This window comes from Heptranchias perlo, chromosome 20, assembly GCF_035084215.1.
Source record: "Heptranchias perlo isolate sHepPer1 chromosome 20, sHepPer1.hap1, whole genome shotgun sequence".
Classification (NCBI taxonomy): domain Eukaryota; kingdom Metazoa; phylum Chordata; class Chondrichthyes; order Hexanchiformes; family Hexanchidae; genus Heptranchias; species Heptranchias perlo.
Window position 1 is genome coordinate 22,036,478 of NC_090344.1, and position 19,530 is coordinate 22,056,007.

The 19,530-nt window shown below is 45.5% G+C and overlaps 1 protein-coding gene and 1 non-coding gene across 2 annotated transcripts; one reads left to right on the forward strand and one right to left on the reverse strand.

Moving 5' to 3' along the window:
• Positions 1-3,767: 3,767 nt before the first annotated feature.
• LOC137335654 (zinc finger protein 84-like) lies at positions 3,768-10,889 on the reverse strand. The gene is made up of 2 exons (XM_068000944.1): positions 10,840-10,889; positions 3,768-7,261 (listed from the first exon to the last, which is right to left on the reverse strand). The coding sequence occupies exon 2, from the start codon at positions 6,200-6,202 to the stop codon at positions 4,532-4,534; it is 1,671 nt and encodes a 556-aa protein (XP_067857045.1). The 5' UTR covers positions 6,203-7,261; positions 10,840-10,889; the 3' UTR covers positions 3,768-4,531.
• Positions 10,890-15,528: 4,639 nt separating this feature from the next.
• On the forward strand, positions 15,529-15,622 carry trnay-gua (transfer RNA tyrosine (anticodon GUA)). Its single transcript has 2 exons — positions 15,529-15,565; positions 15,587-15,622. It is a non-coding gene; the product is annotated as a tRNA-Tyr (tRNA).
• Positions 15,623-19,530: the final 3,908 nt, after the last annotated feature.

The following is a 19,530-nucleotide window of genomic DNA, read 5'->3' on the forward strand; positions in this document are numbered from 1 at the left end:
GTGAGTGTGCTTTTGGAATAAGCAGCAATTACCTCATGGTGGTTCTCTGAACTTTGCAGGCAGCTCACAGATTAACATGTTGCCACTGAGTCACAGGACACCTCTTTTCCTTTCTCAAACCTTAAAGCTTTCTGTGTCTGCCCGAGCACGGCTGTTTCACTCGAGCATTTGCCTCTGCTCACCAGCAGGGAGTGCCTTTGAGCAGCAACACTTCAAATCGCCCTCAATTTCAGGCAAAAAAGGTCTTCGATCAGTCAGTCAGTCAGGGCTCACGCTGCTCCCTCAAGCTCGGGCGGCTGTTGCTTTCCGGTGACCTCGTCTTCCTTCCGCAGGCTCGGGCTCTTCTCAGCATCATTCATGATTACTGTGGCTTCCCATTCTGCTGTTCCTCACTTGCTGATGCTCGATACCGCCGATTGGAGCAAAGTATTTAATATATTCAAGGAGCGGCAACCCAAGGCAAGATTTCTCTGCTGGTCGTGGAGCAGCTTGGAGGCGAGTGCGAGGCGGGAACTGTGAAGGATGATTTACAAACAGCAAACGAGGAATTAGCTCAACTGGTAGAGCGCTCACTTGGCATGTGAGAAGTAGTGGGATCATTGATTATATTCTCCACTCACCGATTGTCTTGGTGCAATTTTACAGAAAGAAGTGTTGTCAGCAAGTCCATAGCCCATGTACTTCCTAAACTTTACTGTGTGTTTGAGTACAGAGAGGTCAAGGGGCAGAACATCTTTTGATGGGCTGCAGTCAGCAAAAGTTCTTGATTTTGCTCTGCAGCAAAGATGGAAAGATGAGGTGAGAGATGGAAAAAAAGCTTCGTAATCCCTGATGCCTTCTCTGAAGATTGAATTCAGGACCTTCAGATTATGACACTGATGCACTGCTTGCTGCACTCAGAAGGCACTTACCAGGTCTGGAGCCAGGCAGCACCACCAAGTTGGACAGTTTGCAAGGTATTGAAAGCAATAAAATAATGTACAGTTTGCAAAAAAATTCCCAAACCAAGTAGGAATCGAACCTCTTGCTTTCTAATCCATAATCATATGCGTTATCCATTGCACCACTCGTCACAATTATAGTGAGGAAGTAGCATTGTGAGGCAGTGAGCATGGCAGAGGTACTAAATAAATACTTTCCATCTGTCTTCACCATGGAAGAAGATGCTGCCAGAATGTCAGTAAAGGAAGATGTAGTTGAGATACTGGATTGGCTAAAAATTCATAAAGAGGAGGTACTTGAAAGGCTGGCTGGACTTAAAGTAGATACATCACCTGGTCCGGATGGGATGCATCCTCGGTTAGTGAGGGAAGTAACGGTGGAAATTGCAGAGGTACTGGCCATAATCTTCCAAACATCCATGGATAAGGGGGTGATGCCAGATGACTGGAGAATTGCAAATGTTACACCCTTGTTCAAGAAAGGGTGAAAGATAAAACCCAGCATCAACAGACCAGTTAGTTTAACCTCGGAAGTGGGGAAAGTTCCAGCAACGATAATCCGGGAGAGAATTAGCAGTCACTTGGACAAGGATTAGAGAAAGCCAGCACGGATTTGTTAAAGGTAAATCGTGTTTAATTAAATTGATACAGTTTTTTGATGAGGTAACAGAGAGTAGATGAGGGAAATGCAGCTAATGTGGTGTGCATGGACTTCGAAAAGGCGTCAGGTAAAGTGCCTCACAATGGGTTTGTCATCAAGATTGAAGTCCATGGAATAAAAGGGGGCAGTAGCAGCATGGATACAGAATTGGCTAAATAACAGGAAACAGAATGTAGTGGTGAACGGTTGTTTTTCGGAATGGAGGGAGGTGTACAGTGGTGTTCCCCAGGGGTCGGTGCTGGGACCACTGCTTTTCTTGATATATATTAATGACTTGGACTTGGGTATACAGGGCACAATTTCCAAATTCTTGCGACCAAAATGCTCCACTTCACTAACATCTGCATTAAAATTCATTCGCCAATTATACACCCATTTTGCAAGTTTATTAATGTATTTTGTGTTTGATCGCAATCTTCATCAATATTATCTAAACTCCACCCCACCCGCCAATCTGGTGTCATCTGTAAATTTTGAAATTGTACTTCCGATTCCCGAGTCCAAATCGTTTATGTGAATTGTGAACAGTGGTCCCAGAACCAATCCTTGTGGAACATCACTTTCCACCTTATACAGTGTGAGTCGCTACAATTAACCCCTGCTATCTGTTTTAGAGCAGTAGTCAAGAGAAACTTCTTTACATAGGGAGTAGGCAGTCTGTGGAATCCACTTCCACGGTTAGTGTTTGGGGCACACAGTTCTGTAATGACAAGTGGTCCTCATGTTTTTATCCAAGACAGGCCTCAGCCCAGTCATTTACTCCAAATGTTGGTGCAATAGTTCAAGCTAAGAGGCGCCAGGTATCGGGAGCAGCAGTAGCAGTAAACAACATCTTAATGTATGGAAGTAACAATAGAGTTCATTTTCATCTATTTCCAGTTTAATAACTTGTGCTGAATGTGATCCAGGCCAAGTGTCATGATATCAGGTCAGGTTCACCATAGGAAATGAGTTTGACACCCCTGAGATAGACAATGTGAACTGGATTACCCTCATCCACTAACCCAGCAACTTCTTCAAAAAACTCAAGCAAGTTTGTGAGACACGACCTTCTTTCCCAGAAGCCGTGTTGAGTATCTCTAATGGCCCCTTCTCTTTCCACGTGATGATAAACAGCATCTCTTAGGATCCCTTCAAGCATCTTCCCTCAGATCGATGTCACACTGATGGGCCTGTCTTTCCCTGGCTCTGATTTTTCCCCTTTAATGAAAATGGGAACTACGTGAGCTACCTTCCAATCTCAGGGGACAATCCCTGACTCTATTGAGCTGTTGAAGATACAGGCAATGTGCTCATAGAGCACCCGTCCCATCTCTTTAAACACCCGGGCGTGGATATCATCTGGACCTGGAGCAGAAACTATTTGGAGATTTCGTATTTTATCCAAGATGACATCCCTTTCTATTTTAATATTTATGATGTTATTGTTGACAGCACATCCCACAGCTGGAATCTGAGCATCATCCACAGGAGTGTAGGCTGATGAGAAATAGTCATTTAACAGCTCTGCCATAGCCCGGGAATCTGTCCTGAACTGTCTCTCAGTGGCCCTAAACCATCTTTAATGGTCTTCTGAATCCTGACGTAGCTGGAAAGACGTTTGCTATTATTCCTACAATTGGGCACCATCTTCTTTTCAAAGATCTCTGAGCTTCTCTAAAGGCTGCTTGTGTCTCCCTCGATTGTGGGTGATATTTGTCCCAATTCTCCTGTGAACTGAATTCATCCTGATCCGATCTGGGTTAAATGTAAGACAGTTCAGGGAGTCAGGAATCATTCACCGCTAGACCCACACTGAGAGGTAAAACCCCAGACGGTTCCTTCGTAAGGATTCCTCTGGTACCTCAGCATATATTTGTCAGCTATCTTACAGTCCACTCCTGGAGGCCCTACTCCCTGAGCCTGCAACCTTCAGCAGGGTCAGTGGTGGAGTTCTGCAGTGGGAGTGATCCCAGAGTAACTGTCGGGATCGCCCCACCCTGTGGATGGTCCGGGTCGTGTATTTTAAGTGATCCTGGTGTCTAACACGCACACAGCAATAAAACCATGAATTCTGGAAACACACTGCAGGTCCTTCTTTATCTGGAGATCGAATGACTGTTGTATAATTGTACCAGCAGTTAACAGGCTCCTGTGAACTCCTCCCTCTGCTATTTTAATACAGACTTCAAATCATTTATTTTTAACGGGTTTATTTTAAATGCGTTAACGCCTGCCTTAAATGGTAGACTCAGGACTGTCACTCAAACAGTTGAAATCTCCATAGAATAATTACCACAGTCATTTTTGGACTGGACTCCGCACGGCGACTTTGCTGTCAGAGAAGGGAGACGAGAAAGACCAAAGTTCCGTTTGCCCCTCTCAGTGTGGCCCTGAAGGACTGTGTCCAGGCTGAAGTTCTGTTCCCACCGGACGATCCTCCCCCCAGATTGTCCTTTCTGAGCTCCAGTCAGGTGATGCTAAACACTCAGGTGGGAAAGACCAAAACCTACAACAAGGGTTTAAAATAAAGCTGATTTATTTAACAGATATCCAGAATATCAAACTCCAGCCCAGTTATAGGGGTTATTAACATCAGCAGAAACAATCCCCAACTGTCAGAATGAACATGGTTCAGTCCTGGATGGGATTAACAGCAGAATCCAACCCCTGCAGTCATATGTGAACTCGCTGGTGTCTCAGCACGTGTGATGACTGAGTGAATCCCTTCCCACACATGGAGCAGGTGAACAGTCTCTCCCCAATGGGCGTGAGTTGATGTGTCAGCAGTTCATTTCTGCTTTTAAAGCTCTTCTCACAGTCAGTGAATTAACAGGTCACTCAATAGTGTGAACAAATTGATGTCTCAGAAGGTGGGATGAATTAGTGAATCCCTTCCCACACACGGAGCAGGTGAACAGTCTCTCCCCAGTGTGAGTGCGTTGGTGTTTCAGCAGATCGTTTGTGCTTTTAAAACACTTCTCGCAGTCAGAACATGAGGGTGAGTACGTTGATGTGTCAGAAGGTGGGATGACCGAGTGAATCTCTTCTTACACACGGAGCAGGTGAACGGCCTCTCCCCAGTGTGAGTGCGTTGGTGTCTCAGCAGTTCGTTTCTGCTTTTAAACCTCTTTTCACAGTCAGAACATTTAAAAGGTCTCTCATCAGTGTGAACTCGCTGGTGTGACAGAAGGTGAGATGACCGAGTGAATCTCTTCTTACACACGGAGCAGGTGAACGGCCTCTCCCCAGTGTGAGTGCGTTGGTGTCTCCACAGTTCGTTTCTGCTTTTAAAGCTTTTCTCACAGTCAGAACATTTAAAAGGTCTCTCTTCAGAGTGAACTTGCTGGTGTGTCAGAAGGTGTGATGACCGAGTGAATCTCTTCTTACACACGGAGCAGGTGAACGGTCTCTCCCCAGTGTGAGTGCGTTGATGTCTCCACAGTTCGTTTCTGCTTTTAAAGCTTTTCTCACAGTCAGGACATTTAAAAGGTCTCTCATCAGTGTGAACTCGCTGGTGTGACAGAAGGTGAGATGACCGAGTGAATCTCTTCTTACACACGAAGCAGATGAACGGCCTCTCCCCAGTGTGAGTGCGTTGGTGTGTTAGCAGATTAATTTTGCTTTTAAACCTCTTCCCACAGTCAGAACATTTAAAAGGTGTCTTATCAGTGTGAACTCGCTGGTATGACAGAAGGTGGGATGATCGAGTGAATCTCTTCTTACGCACGGAGCAAGTGAACGGCCTCTCCCCAGTGTGAACTCGCTGGTGTGACAGAAGGTGGGATGACCGAGTGAATCTCTTCTTATGCTGAGAGCGGGTGAACGGCCTCTCCCCAGTGTGAGTGCGTTGATGTCTCAGCAGTTCGTTTCTGATTTTAAATCTCTTCCCACAGTCAGAACATTTGAAAGGTCTCTCATCAGAGTGAAATCGCTGGTGCATCAGCAGTTCGGATGAAATAGTGAATCCCTTCCCGCACACAGAGCAGGTGAACGGTCTCTCCCCAGTGTGAGTGCGCTGGTGTCTCCACAGTTCGTTTCTGCTTTTAAAGCTTTTCCCACAGTCAGAACATTTAAAAGGTCTCTCATTGGAGTGAACTCGCTGGTGTGACAGAAGGTGAGATGACCGAGTGAATCTCTTCTTATGCTGAGAGCGGGTGATCGGTTTCAACCCAGTGTGAGTGCGTTGGTGTGTCAGCAGATTCCTTTTGCTTTTAAACCTCTTCTCACAGTCAGAACATTCAAAAGGTCTCTCATCAGTGTGAACTCGCTGGTGTGACAGCAGTTCAGATGAATCAGTGAATCCCTTCCCGCACACAGAGGAGGTGAACGGCCTCTCCCCAGTGTGAGCGCGTTGGTGTTTCAGCAGATTACTTTTGCTTTTAAATCTCTTCTCACAGTCAGAACATTTAAAAGGTCTCTCATCAGAGTGAACTCGCTGGTGTGACAGAAGGCTGGATGACCGAGTAAATCTCTTCTTACACACGGAGCAGGTGAACGGCCTCTCCCCAGTGTGACCTCGTCGGTGTCTCAGCAGGTTGGATGACTGAGTGAATCTCTTCCCACACACAAAGCAGCAGTACGGCCTCTCCCCAGTGTGAACTCGTTGGTGTGACAGCATATCGTTTCTGCTTTTAAATCTCTTCTCACAGTCAGAGCATTTAAAAGGTCTCTCAACAGAGTGAACTCGCTGGTGTGTCAGCAGGGTGGATGACCGAGCGAATCCCTTCCCACACAGAGAGCAGGTAAACGACCTCTCCCCAGTGTGAGTGCGTTGGTGTGTCAGAAGGTGGGATGACCGAGTGAATCTCTTCTGACACACAGAGCAGGTGAACGGCCTCTCCCCAGTGTGAGTGCGCTGGTGTACCAGCAGATCATTTGTCCTTTTAAAGCTCTTCCCACAGTTAGAACATTTAAAAGGTCTCTCATCAGAGTGAACTCGCTGGTGTATCAGCAGGGAGGATGAATCAGTGAATCTCTTCCCGCACACGGAACAGGTGAACGGCCTCTCCCCAGTGTGAGTACGTTGGTGTGTCCGCAGATTACTTTTGCTTTTAAACCTCTTCCCACAGTCAGAACATTTAAAAGGTCTCTTACCAGAGTGAACTCGCTGGTGTGTCAGCAGGGAGGATGAATCAGTGAATCTCTTCCCACACACGGAACAGGTGAACGGCCTCTCCCCAGTGTGAAATCGCTGGTGTATCAGGAGGCCGTATGACTGAACGAATCCCTTCCCACACGTGGAGCAGGTGAACGGCCTCTCCCCAGTGTGACTGCGTCGATGAGTTTCCAGCTCTGAAGGGTAATTGAATCCCTTCCCACAGTCCCCACATTTCCACGGTTTCTCCGTGGTCCGGGTGTCCTTGTGTTTCTCCAGGTTGGACGATCAGTTGAAGCCTCGTCCACACACAAAACACGTGTACGGTGTCTCCCCGCTGTGAATGGTGCGATGTTTTTTCAGGCTGTTTCACTGGTTAAAGCTCTTTCCACAGTCAGTGCATTGGAACACTCTCACTCGGGTGTTTGAAATCTTCTCCCACAGACAGAACAAACAAACATTTCTCCTTCTATATTCAAAGGCCGATGATATTCAAGTCCTGATGAATCGAGTGACTCTGTCAGATCTTGACATGATCTTTGGTTTGAGTTTCCTGTTTGCAAATCCTCCCATTTCAATACCCTGCAAAAAGATTTTACAAAAGTCATCACTGTAAATACACGATCGAAATTCAGAACACACAATTCTAGTTTCTACGGAACATTCTTTCATCTCTTGTTCCCCAAAGCTGTAAATCCCCGTCCCACACACTCTCCCTCCTCCCTGTGCTGAAATCCAAACCCATCCCATCATCTTTCAGTGGCCCTAAACCATGAGTTAATGTGAGAGAGTGAATGTGAGAGAGTGAGAAAGTGAATGTGAGAGTGCATTAGAGAGTGAATGTGAGTACAGCAGTGGACTCATTGTGGAGAATGAAGTGGGGCAGGTGGAGCATGTTTCAGTGGGGCAGCAGTGATCATAATCTCATTAGGTTTAGAATAGTTACGGAAAAGGACAGGGGACAGTCAAATGTGAAAATACTTAACTGGAGGAGGGCGAATTCCAGTGAATTAAAAAGGGATCTTGTCCAGGTGGATTGGAATCAAAAATCCAGGCAGAACAGTAATTGAACAATGGGAGGCCTTGAAGGAGGAGTTGGTTCAGGTACAGAGCAGACAGATCCCCACGGGGGAGAAAGGAAGGGCATTCAAAGCTGGAGCTCCCTGGATGACTAAAGAGATAGAGATTAAAATGAAACAGAAAAAGGAGGCTTATGACGAATGTAAGGTTCATAATACAGTCGTGAACCAGGCTGAACAAAGAAAGTACAGAGGAGATCTAAAAAAGGGAATAAGAGGTGCAAAGAGAGAGTATGAGAATAGATTGGTGGTTAACATAAAAGGGAATCCAAAAGTCTTTTCTAAACATACAAACAGTAAAAGGGTAGTCAAAGGAAGGGTGGGTCGATTTGGGACAAAAAAGGAGATCTTCTTGTGGAGGCAGAGGGCATGGCTGAGGCACTAAATGAATACTTTACATCCGTCTTCACCAGAGAAGAGGATTCTGCCATTGTACAGTAAAGGAGGAGGTCGTAGTGATATTGGAGACGATAAAAATAGATAAAGAGGAGGTACTTAAAAGATTGGCAGTGCTCAAAGTAAAAAAGATTTTCGGTCCAGATGTGATGCCTCCGAGATTACTGAGGGAAGTAAGGGTGTAGATAGTGGAGGCTCTGACCACAATCTTCCAATCCTCCTTGGATATGGGAGTGATGTTTGAGGACTGGAGGATTGCAAGTGTTACACCCCTGTTCAAAAATATGGGAGAGGGATAAACCCGGGAATTACAGGCCAGTCAGCCTAACGTCGGTGGTGGGAAACTTCTCGAGACCAGAATCCGGGACAAAATTAATTCTCACTTGGAAGAACGTGAGTTAATAAATGACAGTCAATATAGATTTGTTAAAAGTAAAATCAGGTCTGACTAATTTGATTGAGTTCGTCAATGAAATAACGGAGAGGGTTGATGAGGGTAGTGACTCGATGTTGTGTCCATGGACATTTAAAAGGCGTTTGGTAAAGTACCACCGAATGGACCTGTTGGTAAAATTGAAGCCCATGGCAGCATGGATACAAAATTGGCGGAGAGACAGAATGCAGAGAGCAGTGGGGAACAATTGTTTCACAGACTGGAAGGAAGTATACAGTGAAGTTCCGCAGGGATTGGTATTAGGACCATGCCTCTTTTTGATATATATTAATGACCGAGACGTGTAACTAGTGGGGTGCTGCAAGGATCAGTGCTTGGGCCTCAGCTATTTACAATATATATCATTGACTTCGATGATGGGACCGAGTGTAAAGTATCCAAGTTTGCTGATGATATAAAACTAGATGGGAAAGTAAGCTGTGAGGAGGACAAAGAGTCTGCAAAGGGATATAGACAGGTTAAGTGAGTGGGCAAGAAGGTGGCAGATAGAGTATAATGTGGGGAAATGTGAGGTTATTCACTTTGGTAGGAAGAATAGAAAAACAGAATTTTTTTTAAATGGTGAGAAATGATTAAATGTTGGTGTTCAGAGAGATTGGATGTCCTCGTACAAGAAACACCGAAAGATAACATGCAGGTACAGCAAGCAATTCGGAAGGCAACTGGAATGTTGGAATTTATTGCAAGGGGGTTGGAGTAGAAGAATAAGGAAGTCTTGTTGCAATTGTACAGGGCTTTGGTGAGACCACATCTGGAGTAATGTGTACAGTTGTGCTCTCCTTATCTAAGGAAGGATATACTTGCCTTGGAGCCGGTGCAGCAAAGGTTCACTAGATTGATTCCTGGGATTAGAGGGTTGTCCTATGAGGAGAGATTGAGTAAAATGGGCTAATTCATTCTCTCTGGAGTTTGGAAGAATGAGACGTGATTTCATTGAAACTTCTCAGATTCGGAGAGGGCTTGAGAGGGTAGATACTGAGAGGATGTTTCCCCTGGCTGGACAGTGTCGAACTCGGGGCATAGTTTCAGGATAAGGGGTCGGCCATTTTGGACTGAGAAGAGGAGGAATTTCTTCACTCAGAGGGTTGTAAATCTTTGGAATTCTCTACCTCAAAGGGCTGTGAATGGTCAGTCGTTGAGTATTTGCAAGGCTGAGATCGATAGATTTTTGGACTCGAAGGGAATCAAGGGATATGGGGATCGGGCAGTAAAGTGGAGTTGAGATCGAAGATCAGCCTTGATCTTGTTGAATGGCAGAGCAGGCTCAATACGGCCTACTCCTGCTCCTATTTTTTATGTTCTTATGAACCGTCATGTTTTCTTCCTCATTTACAGACTCTCCCTGACATTCAACATTTCTCCTTCATTTACAAACAATTCCTGACCAATCACCATTTCTCCTTCATTTACAGATGCTCCCTGACTGATCCACATTTCTCCATCATTTGCAGACGATGCCTGACTGATCACCATTTCTCCTTCATTTACCGACGTGCCCTAACTGATCTCCATTTCTCTCTCATTTACAGACACTCCCTGACCGATCACCATTTCTCCTTCATTTCGAGACGCTCCCTGACCGATCACCATTTCTCCTTCACCGACAGACGCTCCCTGACCGGTCACCATTTCTCCTTCATTTACAGACGCTCCCTGACCGAGCACCACTTCTCCTTCATTTACAGACGCTCCCTGACCGATCTCCATTGTTCCTTCATTTCCAGACGCTCCCTGACCGTTCACCATTTCTCCTTCATTTACAGATGCTCCCTGACCGTTCAGCATTTCTCCTTCATTTCCAGACGCTCCCTGACCGTTCACCATTTCTCCTTCATTTACAGACGCTCCCTGACCGATCACCATTTCTCCTTCATCTACAGACGCTCCCTGACCGATCACCATTTCTCCTTCATTTACAGACGCTCCCTGACCGATCACCATTTCTCCTTCATTTACAGACGCTCCCTGACCGATCACCATTTCTCCTTCATTTACAGACGCTCCCTGATTCGATGAGTCACGAGGTTTGACGCTGACTCTGCGCATGCTCGGAGGCCGCGGGCCGTTTGTTGAGTTTCGGGTCTGATCTAAACCGGAGCCCCCGGAGTGTAGAGAGAGAGAGGAGAATGTTCACTGTTTGATATTCGGGCCCGGGGCCGCACTCGGGGTTTGTGAAGCCCCCGCCCCCTCCCCCGGGGTTTATTAACCCGCTCCCCCCGCCCATCTCTCACCTGTTGCGGACACGATCTCGGCCTCACTCCCCGCCCGCCGCGCATGCTCAGCTCACACTGCCCGGGTGATTGACGGGAGCTCCGGACCAATAGGAAGAGCGGAGAGGGACTGGAGGACCGAGCGGGCGGTTGGTCCTCCAACCAATGGGAGTGAGTGAGGGGCGGGACTTGCGGCACCGAGTGGGCGGGGCTGAGCCCGGATCTCCCTCATTGGCTGAAACTCTGCCTCATTTTGAAAGCTGATTGGTGTGAAACTCTTGGGGAAAACTGGCCCTTTGTGTTGTGGAGAAAAACCGATGGAACCGAGTGGGTGGAGCAAAGATTTCAACATTGGGAATGAAATGGATTAATTCAGGACAGACAGCAGGGATTATTGGAGGGAATAACACAGTGTGGGGATAAAATGCAATGGAGGTTGTGAAGATGGATTGTTAAAAAGTGTTTGAGAAGATGCCGGACAGGAGGCTTGTTGATCAGATTAAAGCTCACGGTATTAAAGGGAGTGGGTCAGTGTGGATGGGAAGTTGGAGAAAGGGCAGAGTGGTGGTTAATGGATGTTTTTCAGACTGTGGGGATGTAAACAGTGGTGTCCCCAGGGGCAGTGTTGGGACCATTGGTCTTCTCAATACAGAGAAATGACCTGGGCTTGGGAACAAGGGCATAAGATCAACATTTCCTGACAACACCAACATAGGGAGCATTAAGAACTGTGAAGAGGAATGTTCGCAACTTCAGTGTGGCATCGGAACATTAGGAACAGGAGTAGGCCATTCAGCCCCTCGAGCCTGTTTCACCATTCAGTGAGATTGGTATCAGTGACTGTGGGGTTGGATTATATCAGAGTGGGGTGAATTGATGTCAGTGATGGTGGGACTGGTTTATATCAGGCAAGAGGAGATTGGTATCAGTGACTGTGGAGTTGGTTTATATCAGATCGGAGGAGATTTGTGTCAGTGACTGTCGGTTTGGTTTATGTTAGACAGGAGGAGATTGGTTTCAGTGACTGTGGGGTTGGATTATATCAGAGTGGGGTGAATTGATGTCAGTGATGGTGGGACTGGTTTATATCAGGCAAGAGGAGATTGGTATCAGTGACTGTGGAGTTGGTTTATATCAGATCGGAGGAGATTTGTGTCAGTGACTGTCGGTTTGGTTTATGTTAGACAGGAGGAGATTGGTTTCAGTGACTGTGGGGTTGGATTATATCAGACAGGAGGATGTTGGCATCAGTGACTGTGGGGTTGATTTATATCAGACAGGAGGAGATTGGTGTCAGTGACTGTGAAATTGGTTTATATCAGACAGGAGGAGATTGGTGTCAGTGACTGTGGAATTGGTTTATATCAGACAGGGGGAGATTGGTGTCAGTGACTGTGGAATTGTTTTTTCTCAGACAGGGGGAGATTGGTGTCAGTGACTGTGAGACTGGTTTATATCCGACAGGAGGAGATTGGTATCAGTGACTGTGCAGTTGGTTTATATCAGACAGGAGGAAATTGGTTTCAGTGACTCTGCAGTTGGTTTATATCAGACAGGAGGAGATTGGTGTCAGTGATGGTGGAGTTGGTTTATATCCGACAGGAGGAGATTGGTATCAGTGACTGTGCAGTTGGTTTATATCAGACAGGAGGAGATTGGTATCAGTGACTGAGCGGTTGGTTTATATCAGACAGGAGGAGATTGGTATCAGTGACTGTGGAATTGGTTGACATCAGACGGGAGGAGATTGGTGTCAGTGACTGTGGAATTGGTTTGTATCAGTGTGGGGGAGATTGGTATCAGTGACTGTGGGATTGGTATACATCAGACAGGTGGAAATTGATGTCTGTGACTGTGTGTTTTTTATCAGACTGGAGGTGATTGGTGTCATTGACTGGGTTCAGGAACTGGAATTAGCCATTCAGCCCCTGAAGCCTACTCCACCGTTCAATTGGATCAGGACTAATCTGTGTCACAACTCCATTTACTTGCCTTTGCTCCAAATCCCTTGCAACCCTCATGCAACACAAATCTATCGATCTCAATATTGAAAATTTCAATCGAGCCCCAGCATCCACAGCCTTTCGGGGAATTGAGTTTGTCATTTCCACTACCCTTTGTGTGAAAAATTGCCACCTTATTTTGCTCTCAAATGACCTAGCTCTAATTTTAAGATTATCAAGAAGGTGACAGATGGAGTACAATGTGGGGAAATGTGGAAATTATTCACTTTGGTAGGAAGAATAGAAAAGCAGAATATTTTTTAAAAGTGAGAGTCCAAGAAATGTTGGTGTTCAGAGGGATTTGAGTGTCCTTGTACACTGATCACAGAAAGTTAATATGCAGGTGCAGCAAACAATTAGGAAAACAAATAATATGTTGGCCTTTATTTTAAGTGCTTTGGAGAATAAGAGTAAGGAAGTCTTGCTGCAATTATATCGGGCTTTGGTGAGACCACACCTGGAGCACTGCGTACAGTTTTGGTCTCCTTACCCGAGCAAGGATATACTTGCCTTAGAGGGGGTGCAACAAAGGTTCACTGGATTGATTCCTGGGATGAGAGGGTTGTTGTATGAGGAGAGATTAAGTAAAATAGTCCCATATTGTCTGGAGTTTAGAAGAATGCGAGATGATCTCAGTGAAACATCTAACATTCTTGGAGGGCTTGACAGGGTCGATGCTGAGAGGCTGTTTCCCCTGGCTGGAAAGTATAGAACGAGGGGGCATAGTCTCAGGATAAGTGATCGGCCATTTAGGACTGAGATGAGGAAAAATTTCTTTAATCAGAGGGTGGTGAATCTTTGGAATTCTCTACCGCAGAGGGCTGTGAATGCTCAGTCGTTGAATATATTCAAGAATGAGATCGAGAGATTTTTGTGCACCGAGGAATCAAGGAATCGGGCAGGAAATTGTAGTTAAGATAGAAGATCAGCCATGTACTTACTGAATGGCAGAGCAGGCTCGAGGGGCCGTATGGCCCACTCCTGCTCCTATTTCTTATGCCCTCTTGTTCTGGATTCCCCCTCCAGAAGAAATCATTTCTCTGTATCTACCTTATTAAATCCCTTTATTATTTTAAACATCTCGGTGAGATCACATCTCAATGTTTTAAAATCAATGGAATAAAAACTAAGTTTATGCAAACTGTCCTCATAATTTAATCCTTTTAACCCCGGCATCATTCTGGTGAATCTGCACTGTATCTTTCCCAAGGCCGATTGATCTCTCCTTAGGTTCGGTGCCCTGTTCTCCAGATGGGGTCTGACCAAGGTTCTTCACAACTGAAGCATCACTTCTGTATTCCAACCCCACTCAAGATAAAGGTCAACATTAAATTAGACTTGTTGATTATTGTCCAGATTTGTAAGGTATTTGCAAAGGATTCGAGGGGATCTTAGAGTTGGGATTTTTCTTTATTCTGTCCACTCAAAGTGTTTGATAACAGACTTACTCCTTTGAATTTAGTGCTGGATTATTGGTCCGTGATGTGTTTACTTGTTTGTATTTTGTTAAATACATTTGCTGAGTGGATTTAAATTGAAGCCGAGATTCCCAGGCCTGATGCTCTATTCACACATCGAAGGTGAGAGAGATGCTGTGGGACACACGATAAGTCCAGTAGCTGAAAGTGATTCACAGACTGGGTTTTGTGTTTAGTGATCCCGGGTACATTACCGATACCTTCCCTGGATCCCAAGGCTGGGAGAGGCACTCGGGAAGGACCGGGGAACTGGGACTTGGCCATGAGAGTAATTGAAGGTGTGAGAACTGAAATAACCTGAAGTGAGAAAGGAAAAAATGCAGAATAATCGGTAATTAGGACATGAATTAGTCTCTTATCTTGAATTCATCAAGTAATTGACCCATTCTTTGTGAAATAAAGTTGATTTATTTGATATTTATCCAGAATATTGAAATTCAGCCCAGTTATAGCGGTTATTAACATCAGCAGAAACAAATCCCAACTTCCAGAATGAGGTTCTGCTGCTGAAACCCTCATCCATGCCTTTGTTTATCTCTAGACTCGACTATTCCAATGCTCTCCAGGCCCGGCCTTCCACTTTACACCCTCCGTAAACTTAAACCCACAATCTCCAGATCAATAATCAGTCCCATTATTCATTGTGTCACTGGCCCAGGCTGTGGAGAACACAGAGCAGCTCACACTCCCACAGCGCTGCGGTATGAGCAGGTACCGAGTCAGCCTCAGTCATGAGCACTGGAATCCACGAGTCCGGGTGTGTCAAAGGAGCACGGTGAACAATCACCAAAGTGAAATATTTTTGCCGCTTCCCTTCAATACCTCAGCTGGTAGCGCGACAAGACTGTCGTGGAAAATAAGATAAAGTCATCCTTATGTCATTTGTTGAATTCCAGCTCGAAATATTACGCGTGATTTTGCAATAAGCTGCAATTAGTTCAAGGTCGCTCTCTTAACTTCACAGGCAACTTACAGATTAACATGTTGCCATGAAGGCACAGGACGCCTCTTTTCCTTTCTCAAACCTTGAAACTTTCTGTGTCTGCCCAAACAAGGCTGTTTTGCCTCTGCTCACCAGCAGAGAGTGCTTTTGAGCAGCAATACTTCAAAACACTCAGCTCTGGCTTTCAGGCAAAAGAAGTCTTCGATCAGCATTGGTCGACACGAGTCTGAACATGTCAACAGGCGCACGGTGAACAATAACCAAAGACAATCCTTTCTATCGCTTCCCTTCGATAGCTCAGCTGGTAGAGCGGAGGACTGTAGTGAATTAAACAAAATAAAGTCATCCTTAGGTCGCTGGTTCAATTCCGGCTCGAAGGAGTGAGTGTGCTTTTGGAATAAGCAACAATTACCTCAAGGTCGTTCTCTGAACTTTCCAGGCACCTCCCAGATTAACATGTTGCCACTGAGTCACAGGACACCACTTTTCCTTTCTCAAACATGAAAGCTTTCTGTTTCTGCCCGAGCACGGCTGTTTCACTCGAGCATTTCCCTCTGCTCACCAGCAGGGAGTGCCTTTGAGCAGCAACACTTCAAATCGCCCTCAATTTCAGGCAAAAAGATCTTCGATCAGTCAGTCAGACAGGGCTCACGCTGCTCCCTCAAGCTCGGGCAGCTGTTGCTTTCCAGTGACCTCGTCTTCCTTCCGCAGGCTCGGGCTCTTCTCAGCATCATTCATGATTACTGTGGCTTCCCGTTCTTCTGTTCCTCACTTGCTGATGCTCGATACCGCCGATTGGAGCAAAGTATTTGATATATTCAGGGAGCGGCAACCCAAGGCAAGATTTCTCTGCTGGTCGTGGAGCAGCTTGGAGGCGAGTGTGAGGCGGGAACTGTGAAGGGCGATTTACAAACAGCAAACGAGGAATTAGCTCAACTGGTGGAGCGCTCACTTGGCATGTGAGAAGTAGCGGGATCGTTGATTATATTCTCCACTCACCGTTTGTCAAGGGGCAATTGTACAGAAACAAGAGTGTTGTCAGCGAGACATGAGCCCATGTACTTCCTAAACTTGGCCATGTGTTTGGGTACAGAGAGGTCAAGGGGCAGCAAATCTTTTGATGTGCTGCCGTAAGCAAAAGTTCTTGATTTTGCTATGCGGCAAAAATGGAAAGATGAGGTGAGAGATGGGAAAAAAGCTTTGTAATCCTTGATGCCTTCTCTGAAGAATGAATTCAAGACCTTCAGATTATGACACTGATGCACTGCTTGCTGCACTGAGAAGGCATTTAGCAGGTATGGAGCCAGGCAGCACCAGCAAGTAGGACAGCTGGCAAGGTATTGAATGTCATAAAATTTTGCATATAAAAACCAAGCCAGGTAGGAATCGAACCTAATGCGTTATCCATTGCACCATTGGCCCAGATTATAACGAATTAGTAGCAGTGAGAGGCAGTGGGCATGGCAGAGGTACTAAATAAATACTTTGCATCTGTCTTTCCCAAGGAAGAAGACGCTGCCAGAGTGTCAGTAAAGGAAGATGTTGCAGAGATACTGGATTGGCTAAACATTCATAAAGAGGAGGGACTGGAAAGGCTGGCTGAACTTAAAGTAAAAACGTCACCTGGTCCGGATGGGATGCATCCAACGTTGCTGAGGGAAGTAACGGTGGAAATTGCAGAGGTACTGGCCATAATCTTCCAAACATCCTTAGATATGGGGTTGATGCCAGAGGACTGGAGAATTGCAGATGTTACACCCCTGTTCAAGAAAGGGTGAAAGAAAAAATCCAGCAAATACAGACCAGTTAGTTTAACCTCGGTAGTGGGGAAAGTTCCACCAACGATAATCCGGGATAGAATTAGCAGTCACTTGGACAAGGATTAGGGAAAGCCAGCACGGATTTGTTAAAGGCAAATCATGTTTAACTAACTTGACACAGTTTTTTGATGAGGTAACAGAGAGGGTCGATGAGGGCAATGCAGTTGATGTGGTGTGTATGGACTTCCAAAAGGCGTTAGATAAAGTGCCGCATAATGAACTTGTCATCAAGATTGAAGCCCATGGAATAAAGGGGGCAGCAGCAGCATTGATACAGAATTGGTTAAATAACAGCAGAGTGTCGTGGTGAACGGTTGTTTTTCGTAATGGAGGGAGGTGTACAGTGGTGTTCCCCAGGGGTCGGTGCTGGGACCACTGCTTTTCTTGATATACATTAATGACTTGGACTTGGGTATACAGGGCACAATTTCCAAATTCTTGCTACCAAAATGCTCCACTCCACTGTCATCTGCATTAAACACACATTTTTCAAGTTTATTAATGTATTATGTATTTGGTCGCAATCTTCATCAATATTATGTAATCTCCACCCCACCCCGCCAATCTGGTGCCATCTGTAAATTTTGAAATTGTACTTCCGATTCCCGAGTCCAAATCGTTTATGTGAATTGTGAACAGTGGTCCCAGAACCAATCCTTGTGGAACATCACTTTTCACCTTATACAGTGTGAGTCGCTACAATTAACCCCTGCTATCTGTTTTAGAGCAGTAGTCAAGAGAAACTTCTTTACATAGGGAGTTGTCAGTCTGTGGAATTCACTTCCACGGTTAGTGTTTGGGGCACACAGTTCTGTAATGACAAGTGGTCCTCATGTTTTTATCCAAGACAGGCCTCAGCCCAGTCATTTACTCCAAATGTTGGTGCAATAGTTCAAGCTAAGAGGCACCAGGTATCGGGAGCAGCAGTAGCTGTAAATAAAATCTAAATGTACGTAAGTAACAATAGAGTTCATTTTCATCTATTTCCAGTTTAATAACTTTTGCTGAATGTGGTCCAGGCCAAGTGTCATGATATCGGGTCAGGTTCACCATAGGAAATGAGTTTGACACCCCTGAGATAGACAATGTGAACCGGATTACCCTCATCCACTAACCCAGCAACTTCTTCAAAAAACTCAAGCAAGTTTGTAAGACAGCATTTTCTTTCCCAGAAGCCGTGTTGAGTATCTCGAATGGCTCCTTCTCTTTCCCCGTGATCATAAACAGCATCTCTTAGGATCCCTTCAAGCATCTTCCCTCAGATCGAGGTCACACTGATGGGCCTGTCATACCCCGGCTCTGATTTGTCCCCTTTAATGAAAATGGGAACTACGTGAGCTACCTTCCAATCTCAGGGGACTATCGCTGACTCTATTGAGCTGTTGAAGATACAGGCAAGGGGCTCACAGAGCACCCATCCCATCTCTTTAAACACCCGGGGGTGAGTATCATCTGGACCTGGAGCACAATGCATTTTGAGAGTTCATATTTTATCCAAAGTGACATCCCATTCTATTTTAATATTTATGATGTTATTGTTGACAGCACATCCCACAGCTGGAATCTGAGCATCATCCACAGGAGTGTAGACTGATGTGAAATAATCATTCAACAGCTCTGCCATAGCCCGGCAATCTGTCCTGAACTGTCTTTCGGTGGCACTAAAGCATCTTTAATGGTCTTCTGACTCCTGACGTAGCTGAAAAAACATTTGCTGTTATCCTCAGAATTGTGCACCATTTTCTTTTCCAAAGATCTCTTAGATTCTCTAATGGCTGCTTTTGTCTCCCTCGATTGTGGGTGATATTTGTCCCAATTCTCCGGTAAACTGAATTCATCCTGATCTGATCTGGTTTAAATGTAACATAGTTTGGGGACTCAGGAATCATTCACCGCTAGACCCACACCGACAGGTAAAGCCCCAGACGGTTCCTTAGTAAGGATTCCTCTGGTACCTCAGCATATGTTTGTCAGCTATCTTACAGTCCTCTCCTGGAGGCCCCACTCCCTGAGCCTGCAACGTTCAGCAGGGTCAGTGGTGGAGTTCCGCAGTGGGAGTGATCCCAGAGTAACTGTCGGGATCGCCCCCACCCTGTGGATGGTCCGGGTCGTGTATTTTTAGTGATCCTGGTGTCCAACTCGCACACAGCAATAAAACCATGAATTCTGGAAACACACTGCAGGTCCTTCTTTATCTGGAGATCGAATGACTGTTGTATAATTGTACCAGCAATTAACAGGCTCCTGTGAACTCCTCCCTCTGCTACTTCAATTCAGACTTTAACTCATTTATTTTTAACGGGTTTATTTTAAATGAGTTAACGCTTGCCTTAAATGGTAGACTCAGGACTGTCACTCAAACAGGTGAAATCTTCATAGAATAATTACCACAGTCATTTTCAGACTGGATGTCATACAGTGACTTTGCAGTCAGTGAAGGGAGATGAGAAAGGCCAAAGTGCCGTTTG

Coding starts and splice junctions, on each gene's coding strand:
- LOC137335654 (XM_068000944.1), bottom strand. CDS start 6,202: ATGCTGTCACACCAACGAGTTCACACTGGGGAGAGGCCGTACTGCTGC.